The sequence below is a fragment of the Lonchura striata genome, chromosome 4 (genome assembly GCF_046129695.1).
Source record: "Lonchura striata isolate bLonStr1 chromosome 4, bLonStr1.mat, whole genome shotgun sequence".
Classification (NCBI taxonomy): domain Eukaryota; kingdom Metazoa; phylum Chordata; class Aves; order Passeriformes; family Estrildidae; genus Lonchura; species Lonchura striata.
In genome coordinates, this window is record NC_134606.1 from 39781211 (window position 1) to 39795856 (window position 14646).

A 14646-nucleotide genomic window follows, 5' to 3' on the forward strand; every position below is an offset into this window, starting at 1 on the left:
CTGATAGCTACAGGCTCATGCTGCTATTTGTAGAGAGTTGACAGGATGGAGAAATGAACCAGAAGGAATTTAGGAAGTTTAACAAGAAGTGCAGGAGTCCTGCACCCAGGGAGGAACAGCCCTGGTGCACTAGTATATCCTGAAGACCACCTAGTGGAAAGCATCTTGTCAGGAAAGAACTTTAGAGGGAAATCAGATTGAACATAAGCTAGTGATGTGTCCATATGTTAAAGAAGGAAAGTGGTGTCATGAGTACAGAAGGTCCTGTCTGAACACGTATAAAGAATTATAAACCTTAACAGATTTTAAGCAGGTAGAAGGGATTGTTACTAGGTGTTTTGGAAAGAGGGGAAAGGTGGGGATGGAATGTTATGATTTGTGAAACAGGACAATTAAAATCTCTGTACAACATATCATGACTCGCTTATTGTACATTAGTTATATTTTATAAAGAATTCTATGGAAAAATAAAAGTCTTATTTCTCAGCCACCAACTATTGAAGAATCAAGGTTTTTTTCTTTGATACTACAGTGAAAAGAGGTTTTTCTCACAGAATATTTTTTCTGCTTCATAAATATTCTGAAACAGAATTCTGAATTGAATGTCACTGAATATCTGACGAATACCACGTCTGTGTGTAGTTATATATAGCTGTAGGGGTCTTCAGAATTGCTTATACTTATTTTCATTAAAATGAAGATTACGTTCTCCACCAAATAAAAATTGTTTTTTTTGTATTCAGTTCCACCAGTTATCCGAGTCTATCCAGAAAGCCAGGCAAGAGAGCCAGGTGTGACAGCTAGCCTTCGGTGCCATGCTGAAGGTATTCCCAACCCACAGCTTGGTTGGCTGAAGAATGGAATTGATATTACTCCAAAGCTGTCCAAGCAGCTAACTCTCCAAGGTAAAGGGGTATATTTATTGTTTTCTACACTTTGTTACTCTTTTATCCATGCATAATTTCCATACTAGCTGCCCTTTTTCCATAGTTTTAACAAAAGCTAAACTAAAATATTCCAAAATGTTCTTCCAGCTACTCCCCAAGACATGTCTTTCTGCTTTGTCTTTGTTAGAATAATGATTTTATTTACTGGCAGGATTACCAGTAAATTCCAGTATGCTCTTCTCTGTTTGAAAATGTGCAGTATCAGAGTTGAGCAGGCAGTCCGAGACCTGGTCCCAATCAGAACTGATAAGAATCTTAATGAGATTTGGGGACCTGATAGTAGAAAGGACTGGAGGAGAAATACCTGAAATAGATGTGCTGTTTGATGAAGGTATCAGCAGACCTCTGTGAGAGTGCAAAGACATTGCATACACACACAAGCCCTACCTGCTCCCCAAAAAAACCCCAAAATCCTGAAGAAAACCCAAACCAAAACATAAAAAAAAAAACCCAAATCAAAAATTGTTGTGACGCGGCAGGCACTCCCCTCGCCGCGATACCCCGAGCGGTGCCGTGCTGAGCTGCGAGAGGGAAGAGAACGGGCGGCCGCTCCCCCTGGGAAGCTCTGCAGTCCCAGTTGGTGGTGGGGAACAGACGGAGGCAACACGGGACTTGGGGGTGAACAGGATGGTTTTATTCCGTGAGCCCCAAGACCCCCTCGGGGGCGGGAGCGGAGCTTTTATACAAGAATTCAGGAGGAGGGGTATAGGAACAGCAACCAATAAGGGAATAGCAGGGGAGGAGTTTAGGGCAGGACTAACATATGACAAACCGATCAGGGGAAGCAAGGGAGTGGAATAGCACAAAGTAATCAATAGGGTGTTGAGCCTCACTAAATAGACAGGGAATGCTCTGGAAGCAGAGGAGGGGGCTAGGATGAATGACAGGGAAGGTTCCAGGGAAAGGGGCAGGGAAAGGGAGGATTGACAACTTGGGGATGAGGGGGTTAGGGGAGAGCTAGGGAAGATTGACAACTGGGGAGAGGAGGAGATTAGGGATGGGGGGGTGTGAACAGATATTGAACAAATATCAAATTAAAGAAAAACACACCACTGCAAAAAATCTCCAGCCAAAACTAAAGGAAAGTCTTACCTTTTGCATCAGTTTATTTGTATGAATCTTCAGGGCTTAGCAAAATTAGTGGACCTGTCCAACATAAAATCTCCATGCTTCTTTAGTCTTTCAGGTAATTTTTGATCAGCCATAGGAAAAAAAAATCTCCTGCTGCTCATGTTCCCTTGAAAACTTTCTCTCACTCATCAACAAAGCCAGGATTGTAGTTAGCATAGGATAGCACTCAGCTTGCACTGTAAGAAGCAGTGGGAGAGATATGGCAAGTGCTTCTCTGAGGTGTTAGTTCCACTGCAGGTGTCATAGTCCTCTGTTCTTTCATGTACAACTCCTGGATATTTGTGAACAATTGCCTTGCAGAAACACTTTCTGCTATGTGTAGAAAGTGATGAACTTCTCATCCATAGCAACATTCTCTTATGTTTTCCTCTAGGGATTTGAGGATTTTTTTATTTTTGCCTTCCTGTCTATTCTGTGTATTTATGACAAATAAATTAAAAGGATACTTCTCTAAGCAAAATACATTTAATTCAATTTTCTTGCATGGAATTATTTGAAATAAAATTTTGAAAATCTCATTAATTTTTTCCAGAGATTTTTCTGAGTAAATATATCTGTGCATTTGCTTCAAGCTAGAAGGATGCTACACCATAGGACAATGCCCCTTTTAGTCCATAGTTTAGAATACCGACAAAGCTTGGATTTTGTATAGTTCCTACAGCTGAACAAGTATACTATACTTAAAATTCAGTGAATCATTGTTCACACAATTATTTGCATCACATTATTTAAAAGACCTTTGCCTATGAAACCTGGATTGTTTTTTGACATTCCTTTGCAATCTGACATACAATTCCTGAGGTTTCCGTAAGCTTCTACATTGACGTAGGTGAAAAATTTCAATGCATCTGTTTTTCTGTTGTTACATTGCAGTCACACAAAACCAAAACTAACTAGATCCCTCTGGTTAGGAGCAACAAATTAAAATTTTTATTTACATTGGATGTTTGTCCTGTGATATTCCTTGGGTTATTTTGTGTAAAGGAAATGATGGTGTCTAGTAAACAAATGCAACATAATCAAAACCTAATATTTACCTGACTTTAAAAAAAAATCATAGTAATTTAAATATATATAAAACCTCAGATTGATATTTGACTCTGAAGTACAAAATCAGCTGAGGCATTCTGAATAACTGTGAGATGAAATAGTGCATGTAATTCACTCGCCAGTTGAATACCTTTGGACTAATTTGGCATGCCTCCAAGTTATGAACTCAGGAATGAAAATGGTTTAATTAGTGTAAGCAGAGAAACCCTTCTGAATTTATAATCTGAAAGCACTAGCATGTCTGCATGTTGATTTTTTCCTCTCCTTTCAGCAAATGGTAGTGAAGTTCACATTAGCAATGTGCGCTATGAAGATACAGGAGCATACACTTGCATTGCAAAGAATGAAGCAGGGGTGGATGAAGATATTTCTTCTCTCTTTGTGGAAGATTCTGCTCGAAAGACTCGTAAGTATTGTGAGAAGTGTAAAAATACATGTTGCCCACACTCAAACATTTAATCAGTATTAAAACAGGAAACATTAAATAAATTGATTTTTTGTAGATAGCTGATTTGAAAAGATAATGTTCAGTTAAAAAGATTAAGTTCAATTAATGGTATCCAAGAGTCACTGAAGGCAGAGTGTGCAATCTGCAGTACATTTAGAAGTAAAATAAAATCTCTGATTCATTGTGTGGACCAACATATTTTTTACATTGCTGGTAAATTTTTGATAGTTTCCTCATGAGAGATGTGTTGCATACAAGGGGAATGTGAAGGGAAAAAGGAAAGGGATGTCTGTATGGCAATTATTAGTGTGCTTTCCAGTGGTTGATGCGGTGTGGGAGGAAGTCCTTTTCTTCCTGGCTGTTCCTGAGATATACCAAGAGTCAAAATCAGCCTCATGATGTGACAGTAATCATATGGCTTGATCTCACCTACTGAAGTTCCTGGCAGGTCCAGATCAGTTCCAGCCTGCCCATGTTCTCTTGTGCCTGGAATATGGAGGAACAATGAACACATTCACTTCTATTTAGGGAGTTGAATGTGCTGAAGAAATCAATATCACTACTAACAAGAAGCATTCTTTATCCTCTGTTAAATGGTAGTGGGATTTATAAACGCTGTTTTCCTATTATTTGTCTAACAGTATTTTTTTCCTCTTACCTCACTTTGCTTAGAAAAATCCATTCCTGAGTTTATACTTCACCTATTTTTTGTTTGGTTTGATTGGTTGGTTTTGTTGTTTGTTTGGGTTTTTTTTCTTTTGAATCTCTTATTTTAATGAATACTACATACTTATATACTTATTAGAAATAAATCCAGTAAAAGGATGGTTATCTTACTAGTGAGTGTGATTGCACTAACTTAAGACATTCCTGTTTATTTAAAAGCATATTCAGCAGTGTCAAGTGCTCAGCAGGATACCAGAGGCAGAATTAGCAGCACTGCAAGTCTGCCTGACACTCACAAGCCACAGGACATTGAGTTCAGTTACATATAGCTTTACTACGCTTCAAATATTTCAAAGGAAATCTCCATGAAGGAAAATGTTATAATCTAAATATTGGTATCTTTACCTATCTGCTTTAAGACTAATTATAACTGTAATTCTTCAAAAACCTTAACATGGATTTTTTTAAAGTGTCATGAAAATTACAGCTTACATGTTTCTGGGAAGACACCTGAGGATAAATAAGCTGTTTCATCATGCAGAATTTCTGGTAATCTGGTAATGTGAAGTAGCTTGGCCACTTCCATTTGCCTATTGTATTGTGTGAAAAATATTGTGAATGTTGCCAAATTTCAAGACCCTGACAAACTCGAGCTAGTATATGTTTGGCTAAAACTTGTTTGGCCTTAACAAAATATTTGTAGCTAACTAGCCAGTTTGCAAGTGTTTTAGTTAAGTTAGTCAGTTTAATTTAGTCAGTTCAGTTCTGAAGACCTGATCTGCCGTGAATATGTATGAATATCCACAACAATGCAGAAGACTTCTTTCAGGACTTGTAATGTGTGTAATAATTTTAGATCTGCTACCTTAGCAGGATTTGTAAAATCACATGCCATACAATGAACACAACTTGTAACAAATGCTTTAATATCTACTAGCAGTAAGATCTTAGAATGACCACTGGTGTCATGAAAGATTTAAATGAAGGAAGACAGAATATAAACCAAATTATTTCTAAGACCCATATCCCAAAGATATAGCCATCTTCCTATAACAGTAATTTACTCTGCACGTTCTGTGTTGTATGTTGAAGGGAAGCATTTTACTGTTATGTTCTTTGGCATTTGAACATGGTTTCCCAAGAATTGATCCACGTGTAAATATTCATAAAACCCAAAGATGTATAATTATAACATTCAAATTTAGGTGTAGCAGATATTTATATGTTAAACTCCAATTTGCTCAGAATCCCATTTTGGTATGTGAAAGACTAAGGTATGTACTAACAAAAAAAGCACTGACTCTCAAAATCATTGTCACAACTACATGAACAAATTACAACAGGTACACATTTTTATAGATGCAGTTTAAAAAGCTACTGCTGTTTTTTTAAAAAAATTCTTTGCAGGGAGGAGTTGCTAGCATTGGAGTACTGCTGTCAGAAGTGGAAGAGCTTCATTATTAACTCTTTTCTGCTTGTTTTTATATTTCCTCCAAAACTCCTGTTCATACATTACATTAGAAATTAGAAAAGAATAAAATCACATAGGTAAAACCACTTGGATACAATTGTAGGCTTTTTATTTACCCTACTCACACATATTAAGCGTAATGCTACAGCTACTTTTATTTCAAGCCTATTGATTAGGTCACAAGTTACATTCTAAAGATAGTCTCTGATGAATGCAAATGTGAGTCTGTATGATCTGATATAAACTTAGTCTGTCAATTATGACATTTTTATAAATTTATGACATTTTTATAAATTATTTTGCTTTTATCATCCTTTAAGAGAATAAAGCAGACACACTTTAATTATTTTTTTTAGTTTCTTATTAGAGGGCTCCCTTTTGGAAGTTTTATGATACTGTTTTGATTAAAATAAGATCAGATTCTCACTAGCTTGTCAGTTAGTCTGGGCTTTTCTCCTTTGTGATGTCACAAAACATAAAAATCAAAGGAAAATAAAAGCATTTCTGAACATTTAGTTGATTTTCTATTGAGAATTTAGTGAGAACTTCACAGTTGAATTCTAAAACAATAAAATACAATTATGTTGTACAATTGCACTGCCTTGAGCATGACAGTAATTTCAAAAGCCACGTAAGAAATGCAGAACATTATTCCATTACCAGTGCATATATTTTATTTCCTAGAAAGTGTAATAGTCAAAGTAAATGTTCACTTTTATACTTCTCCGACCCATTGTTTGAGTGCATGGAAAATCTTGGTTTTAATGTTTACTTAAATGTTACTTTTAATGTTACTTCACACAAAAACCTACATTTTTATTATTTTGTGTGGAATCTTGCTTTCAATACATCCCAAATTTATTAAAAACTCCGTTAAGTGCTTTGAGAGAAAAAAATAGTATCTGTAACAGAAAGGGCATGGCTAGTTGCTTTCTCTGTAAATTGGTAATTTAAACAGCTCCTAAGAGAAAATCCTATATTTTCTGCTACCTTGGACTAAATAAAAATCAGTCATTATGGAAAAGTAGATTGTTAAATAATAAGCAAACCTTTACCTCACCTGTCTGTCTAAATGTGCTATCAGATTGCTAGATTTTCATAATTCATAGGATTGTTACAGGTGCATGTAATGAATGTGTCTGTATTATAAAGAGAAAAGAAATGAAGGCAAAGCTATACTGAAGTGTGGGAAATGTGATGCTAGTAGAAAAAGTAAAGTTACACAATGTGAAGAATGAATTAAGGATGCTAGGGACTTGTTTATTTTGAAGTTTCCAGTTTCAGAAAATTGAAGTCCACTTACCAAAAAAAGTCAATATACTTTGATGATAATGGTTCATCATCAGTATGGTAATCCAATGGAAGTGAATGGAAAATACTCTGAAAATGCTTTGTCATCCAGATCTGTTCAGTAAATGCCAGCACTGAACAGGGAAGCATTGCTCTGTCTCACATAGGTAAAATTTTGAATAGTGGATGATAGTCTCAAGGACAGTTTGACCTCCTCTTAGCACATGAGCCTTTTTCAATGTGCACTAAAAATAAGACTTCTGAAAACATGCTTTCATTTTAACATTGTCTTAGGTGAGAGAAATTAAATTATAAGTACTTTAACTTTAGCCATGCCTTTTACCAATTAGCTCATTCTGTAGCTGAAATTTTATTTATTTATTTAACAACTATGTCCCAGTACATGGATCCTTTTTGCTAGATTTGTGCAAGTTATAATGGAAAATTTTAGTTTATATATTACCTATATAAATATCTCTTAAAAGTACTGGTGATAAATTTCTACTGCTCTCTATTATCAGATCCTGTTTAATTCCTCTGATGTTGATAATAGTAGTAGCATCTAAAATACTTCTGAATGTGAGAACTGTGCTGTTTGGATTCTCCAGAGACTGCACATTCTCTTTTTGCTATGAATTCTGCTGTGAATTCCATTTTCCCTCAAGCCTGCAGTTACAGCTATTGAGAATGAGATAGCTGGTCTGGTTGATAGCTGAATAACCCCTGTGGTGACTGGTAAAAACATTCTGGGGATTAATGACCTGGTCTAAATCTCATTGAAAACACAAGAGTCTCCCCTACTGTCATGATCTTCTAATAATACCTGAGACAGTTCAGCTGTGTTGGAAAGACTCTTTGGTGTAATCATATTTGTAAATACAAATAGCAGTTCAAAATCTGGTTTTATTTTCATTCCAACATTTTGTATTTTTCAGAACTGGTATTTCATGGATTCATCGATTTAAGCATGAAGGAACCATTTTATCTAACTCCTTTCTATCTTTTACATTTCACAAGACATTAAATTGCATTCTGTTCTGCCTGAATACAGAGCTAATGCTTTGTTTGCTTGAGGTGTATCCTTACAGAGATGCATATACCTGAGTCAGACATGCAGAAAGTCAAAAAATCCCTCATTTATCTTGGTATTTTGCTCTATTCAAATAGTGAAATCAATTTCACTAATACAGAATAATGCTTAGTTTCCATTTTGAAGTCAGTTTTTCCTTCTCTTTCCTCCTTTGAGTGTCTCTTTTTTCCCCTCCAATAAACTGAGTTCTTAAGAATTCTTGTCCTATGAATATATGAATATTGATTGCAAATTCTCACACACAATATGTAAGTTTCTCTTATAAGACAGTTACCATAGTAATCAGTCTTTTTGTCTTGATAATTCTAATTGTTTTTGTACAAGTTTGTTTTTTTGTTTTTTTTTTTTAAATGAGAACTGCTCTTTGCACAAGCAACGTTATTTGCACAAGCAACAAGTTATTTGTTTCTTTAATATTCTAGAAAAAGAAATATATATTTGAAATTTTTTCTTCCACATTCACCAACTAACTAATAGCACCAGATTAAACATCTGAAACTTTTAGCAAGTATTCTATGCACTGCATTTGGACCTAGTTATTTTAAATATTTGTCTTGACTACACATGATTTACCCTCCTTTTTAGTCCTGTGTAAGGACTAAAAGAAGGTATTCAATCAGGCTCTGGTTTCAGTTATTATCCTGCTCCTGTACAAATGCAGGATAAAAAATATTTATAGAAGAATAGTGTCAACAGAACATTAAAAAACCCAAACTGATTCATAGCAGTACAAGTTAAACCTTGACTAGCTCTTATGTGACAATGCTTTTCTTCTACTTTTGGCAGCAATCTGTAATGTTTTCCAGGGTTTTTGCTGCTGCAGTGGTATAAAGGAAAGTCAGACTGCTGGAGCCTCTTCTGCTAGCAGAAGAATGGGATTTCATCATAACTAAGACTCTGTCTTTTCTTTAGGACTCCAGATTCTTTCTTTTTGTAAACAGGTTCATTTTTCTATTGCCCAGCATCTCTGCAGCAACTGATAAAAGATGGCTTTTCATTTTCTAGCTTGTAGTACGTGCAGGTACGTTTTAAGAGACTCTCAAATCTTCTATTAACAGATAGCCTTCTCCTCCATACTATTGGATTTAGCATCATTTAAAGCATGAACATACAAATGGACAGCTCCACTGTAGATCCCTGTTGATGAGTACCTATGATAATCACAAACAAAGATTGGCTTAGCCCAACTCCTAGAAGCCATATGGCAAACCAGTCATCATTTTGCTGTTGTTGAAAAACTATTTGGAAGCTGAAGAATTTAAATACAGGACAAAGATAATTTGACAGTGTATCTTGACAATATATTTATGAGAAAGATGGAGTGGGAAACATGTTACTGCATTTTTTTTTGATACACTGTAGAAAAATAATTTCAAAAAGAGGAGGAAGAAATTATTACTTCCATCTATGAAATTTCTTTATTTAGTGAGATTCCATTGAAGTAGTAGTAAGACCAATGGAATTGGTCCAAATTTTAATTTTTAATCAAAGTAACATTAACAGACTATAGCATATAATACATAGATAAATATACCAAATAAACCATTTTGTTACCTTAGAAAAAAAGATATCTAGGAAGACTTAAACTAATAATGGAATATTTAATATAAATAATAGAGTAGAATATATCAGTGTAATTTGATACACATATGGAATTTCAGATTACACTGAATATAGGTTTTTTTTCCTAAAGACAAAAATCTGGTAGTGTAGAAAACAGGAAAATAAGAAATAGTCATCACCAAAGACAAGTGAATATTTTCAGGGGTAATTTTCAAGTACTTAATTTTTTTTCTTAGCTACCAGCAAAATATTTTGAAGTAAAGTAACTTTTTTTTTTTTTTTTTTTTTTTTTGGTTCATTTCTTGATAATTTTGACAGGTACTTTGGATGTACTTTATTTTTTTCTGTTTCAATTTAGAATAATTCTACTATACTGGAGCCATAGATCATAAAAACTCATGCTGTTCCCTTTGAAGTGAAATAGTTTTGTGGGTTTGTTTTTTTTCTTTTTTTTTTTAATATTTTAACTTTTCCTAACTATTTCTAAAAAATTATGCACAAAGTGCAGTTCAGTCTGTGAATGATTAATATGACTTCTTATGTGTTTTCTCTAATTTTTTTTGAGATATATCTACACACCTTGGGGAGACAGCTGTCATGATAGAGAGTTTTCAAGTAAAACTATTAGGACATTTCCAAGACCAATTTGAAAGTACTTGATGGACTTCTAATATTTGGTAGTTTTTATTTTAGTTATCAACCACAGGCTCTTGTGTTACTCAATTCACCCACTGTGACATCATCATATGTGGCAAAGTAATTTATACTATGGTTTCTTTCACTTAGTCACAAAAAGCTGAACAAAAGTTCTCTAACTTGTGCACTGTATTTTAGAATTAAATTAAAACAAAAAAACAAAAAACAAAACAAAACCAAAAAAAACCCCCAAAAAAACCCAAAAAAACCACCCAAAAAACCCCCAAAAAAACCCCCCAAAAAAACCCCCAAAAACCCTCAAACTGTTCCATGCCATTAAATAGCTCTATTTCTAACTGTGCCTTTTTTAGGTAATGTCCTAGTCTTATCACCTCAAAAGATTATGTGATCTGAATGCTACTGAGTTGACAGGTTTATGGCCATCATGAGCAACAAGGCATCTCCACTGTCTAGAACTGGGAATAAGACTAAAAGCCTTTTGACTGTGATTTATGGCCTAGATTCTCTCTGAAAGGCTTTATGCAATTTTAATAGAATCTTCGTGTCACATCTAATACTGAATGGTACCTATTTACCTAATTTTCTGAGAGATAATTTATGCTGGCATTTTATTTTATGGCAGAGCTAAACAAGTTTATACTTGTTGACAGCATTGTGGGCAAAGACTTTATTTCAAACTTCCAAGTAATTCAGCTCATAAACCATTTTATCTTCCTGCTAGTGTACACTGGATTGAGTTAATGTGCTATGGAAAAGGACTTATGCATGATTCATTATGAAGAGTTATACAAAACGTAGAAAAATAAGGTAATGTTCATATTTGAGCAAAATTAAAGTGTCAGCTGTTGACTTTTAACTAATAAATAATAGTCTAATATATAGAAACCAGATCTTCGGTTATTGTATTAACCAAAAATGAAATTGAAGTACATATCACATAAGAACAGATTGGAAATTGGATGGAATTTGTAATGACAATTATTTTTAAAATACTTAAAGCAAGCAATAGATAACTTTTTAAAAAGTGTTGGCTTCACAAATAAATTAGGTTTTATATATTTGCATTTGTATATAAACAAAACAAATCTGAATTTCTTATAGAAAAAGAATGATACAAAATGTAGGTAAGTGAATGTGGAATCTCCATAAAAGTATAATTCATGTCAACCTCATCTTCACTTTTAATGCAATTATTTATAATATACAAATAATATTTAAAAACTTAAACTTATGTGGTTCAGCAAAAAGGTAGTAATTAAGTTTTAGATTTACCTTGTAACATAAGGGCAGGCGTTTATACATTAGAGATGTGAGAACACAGAGTAAGTAACATATACACTGTCTTTATCCTGTGTTTAGGATTAATCAAAACAGTTGACAATGGTGGTGGCTATGAATGAAGTAAGGAGACAACATCCCTTTAAACATCTTGAAATTACTCTTTTAATGTAATTGAAAGTACAGCAGATTATGATAGCACAATTCTGAAAAATTATGTTGAATTACACATTTTTTTAATATGACTTTATTGCATTTTTCTCATTGTCCTATTCTCTACTACACCTACTTGTGACCTCTTGCCAAAATGGAATTGATAGCACTGAAAGGGACAGTGGCTTCTTATCTTTTAATTAATATCCATTTTGTTTGAGTATTTCTGAATATATAGTACTGCATGCTTATTATTGAAAATTTGAACAGCTAATAATGCCAAAAGGAAGTAGAAGAGTTACATTTAGTCTTCAAACTCACTCAATGTCAATTTTGCCTACACACACACACTTTATTTCCAAAATGCATTGAATGTTTCAAGAAAAGTAGGGAGGGATAACACAGTTAATAGTTGAAATCTTTGAAATTGTCTATTGAGACAAAAAAAGAAATGTAATGAAATTTATTACAATGCAACAAGAAAGAGAAGGATACAGAATTCATTTGTAGTACCGTCATTCATTTAGTACTAGAAATACTGTGGATTTTTGCAATTGTTTCCATCCAAACAAAAATTTACACTGCTATTAGTCTGCTGCAGAATTTCAGGAATTATTAAGGACAGAGTTTAGTGAAATATGTGCATCCTATTACCATTCAACCAACACAATGTATAACAATGATGAAGAACAAGCATTCAGATGTTATGTTAGCTGTTCCTAATCAAAGGCTTTGGCTGTACAGAAAACCATAGAATAGCTGTGGAAGGACCATGAAGAGTGATTTTTATGGAGCTGTAAGTGTGCTTAAAAAAAAAAAAAAAAAAAAAGGAAAGAAAAAGAATGAAAACCTCTTTCAATTGGATTCTACTGTGTTTTGCACTGCTGGGGGACAAGGGAGAAGGAGGAACAATGCAGACTTCTTTTTGATGACAATCTAAAAGGCCCAGAAACAAATTATGTAATAAAATAGCTGCTTTAATAAGATACAATAAAAAGAGTAATACAGTGAGTAGTGAGTAAATCTTGCAACCCTTCACGTGCTGGGCATCACAGATTTATTTATGCAGCATGGGAATAAGTGTGGGTGGATTTTCCCTCATCAAGCTGCACAGATGCTCTCCATTGAGAGGTTCCTGCTCCCTCCCATGCTGTGGTGGTTTTATTTGGTGTAACAAACAAAGCCATATATCATCTGGCAGGTTGCAATTTGTCATAAGGCCCATGAGTATGCAGCACAGGTTTTTATGAGCATCCCAGCACCTACCCTTGCAGCAGGTACCCGTGGGACATGCAGGCTTCCCTGTGACAAGGCCCTGTGTAGCAGACATAGCCTGCTCAAGGTCACAAACTTTTGCAATACAAAATGTCTTCTGCAAGGCTCTCAGGACCTCTCCTAATACTATTTAATAACTCTGTTGAATTATGGCAAAAGAGAAGATGGTACTCTGTCTTGAAACCAGAGCATTTTGCTGAGATCTATTAATAATTCTCTATGCTTACATTGTGAAGTTTACAAATGTTTGAGAATTTAGTATAAAGTGTGGCTGAAAAATGTTACTTTTTGCTTAACCAAAAAGGAAGGCAAACAATATGTTCCTTAGCATACTTTATATCCATACATGCTGTATTTGTTCCAGCATTTAACTCTATCTCAAGACTTGACATCTTTCCTGGACAGAAATTATAGGTCTGATTAAAAAAAATAGGTGAGGTTTCTTGATCCATTAGGTGAGATTGTGGCTGTTTTTTATGATATTATATTGCATTCTTAAATTATATCTCAATTTTCTTCTAGCTGATTTGCTAATTTTAAAATTAATGTGTGAGGCTTTTAAAGCACTTTTATTATCCTGCCGTTTTTCTTGAGCAAAGCTCAGAATCATACATATCATTTTGCATTAACATAAATTAAGATGTTCTGTACTTAGCATTTTAAATCATTTTGTTTGATCCTGTACAGCTCCGTACACTTGTGTAATTGTAATTACTTTTTATTTTCTTTCCTGTGTCACCCCTAGAAAAACACTGATAAACTGTAGAACATTATGGCTGAATTTATGGGACCTCAAGTGTCATGTATTACATGGTTAGTTCCTCACAATGTGAAAAGTAATTTTAAAGGAAATCCTCCAGATTGCCCTGGGGAAATTAATTTGCTTTATTTAATAAGAAAGACTATGTAAGATAACACAAGCAAATACAGAAATGTGATCTGCAACTGGAGCCACTGTCTAGGTATGTAGGAATAAATTTTAAAATTCCAGAACCCATTTGTAGCTGAGTCTGGTGGATGACATAAAGAACAAAAGACGGTCTTCTACAGAGACATCAGCATGAAAAAGAAAGTTATAGGTGAATGTGGGCCTGCTGAGGGGGATAGGGACCTGGTGGAAAAGCATATGGAAGGGGACAAGTTGTGCTGAAGGTTTCTTCACATCTGTCTTTCCTGGCAAAACTGTTCCTAGGAACGTGACATCAGTGGGAAAGTTTGGGACGGAAGTCATCCTCTGGAAGGGAAGGTTTCTTTTTCCCCCTTTCACAGCGGAAAGGGCCTGGATAGGATGTACCCATAAGCCCTGGGAAAACTGGCCCAGGGCATTGTGAGGTGACTCTTGGCAATCTCTGAAGGATTGTGGTGACCAGGGAGGTTCCTGCAGACTGTAAGAAATCCAGTGCCGCTTTTCAAGGGCAAGAGGGAGAATCCAAGAGACGATAGGTGCATCAGCCTCATGTTAATTTCTGGAAAAGAAATTGAGCATTTCACCCTGGAAACCATTCCCAGAACTAGAAGGTGTTTAGGAGAAGTCATCATGGAGTTACAGATTAAAAAAATCCTGGTCAGCCTGATGGCCTTCTGCAGTGAGGTGACTGGCAGGGTGGATGTAGGGGATGTTTAGCAA

The 14646-nt window shown here is 34.9% G+C and overlaps 1 protein-coding gene across 4 annotated transcripts in view; it reads left to right on the forward strand.

Annotated features, from left to right (window-relative positions):
* The window catches only part of FSTL5 (follistatin like 5), a 365217-nt gene that overhangs the window by 304169 nt on the left and 46402 nt on the right, over positions 1-14646 (forward strand). For all 4 annotated transcript variants that reach the window (XM_077782912.1, XM_077782913.1, XM_021536555.3 and 1 more), the window contains 2 exons: positions 744-905; positions 3400-3534. In XM_077782912.1, the coding sequence (XP_077639038.1) occupies positions 744-905; positions 3400-3534 (297 nt within the window). The remainder of the gene's footprint in view (positions 1-743; positions 906-3399; positions 3535-14646) is intronic.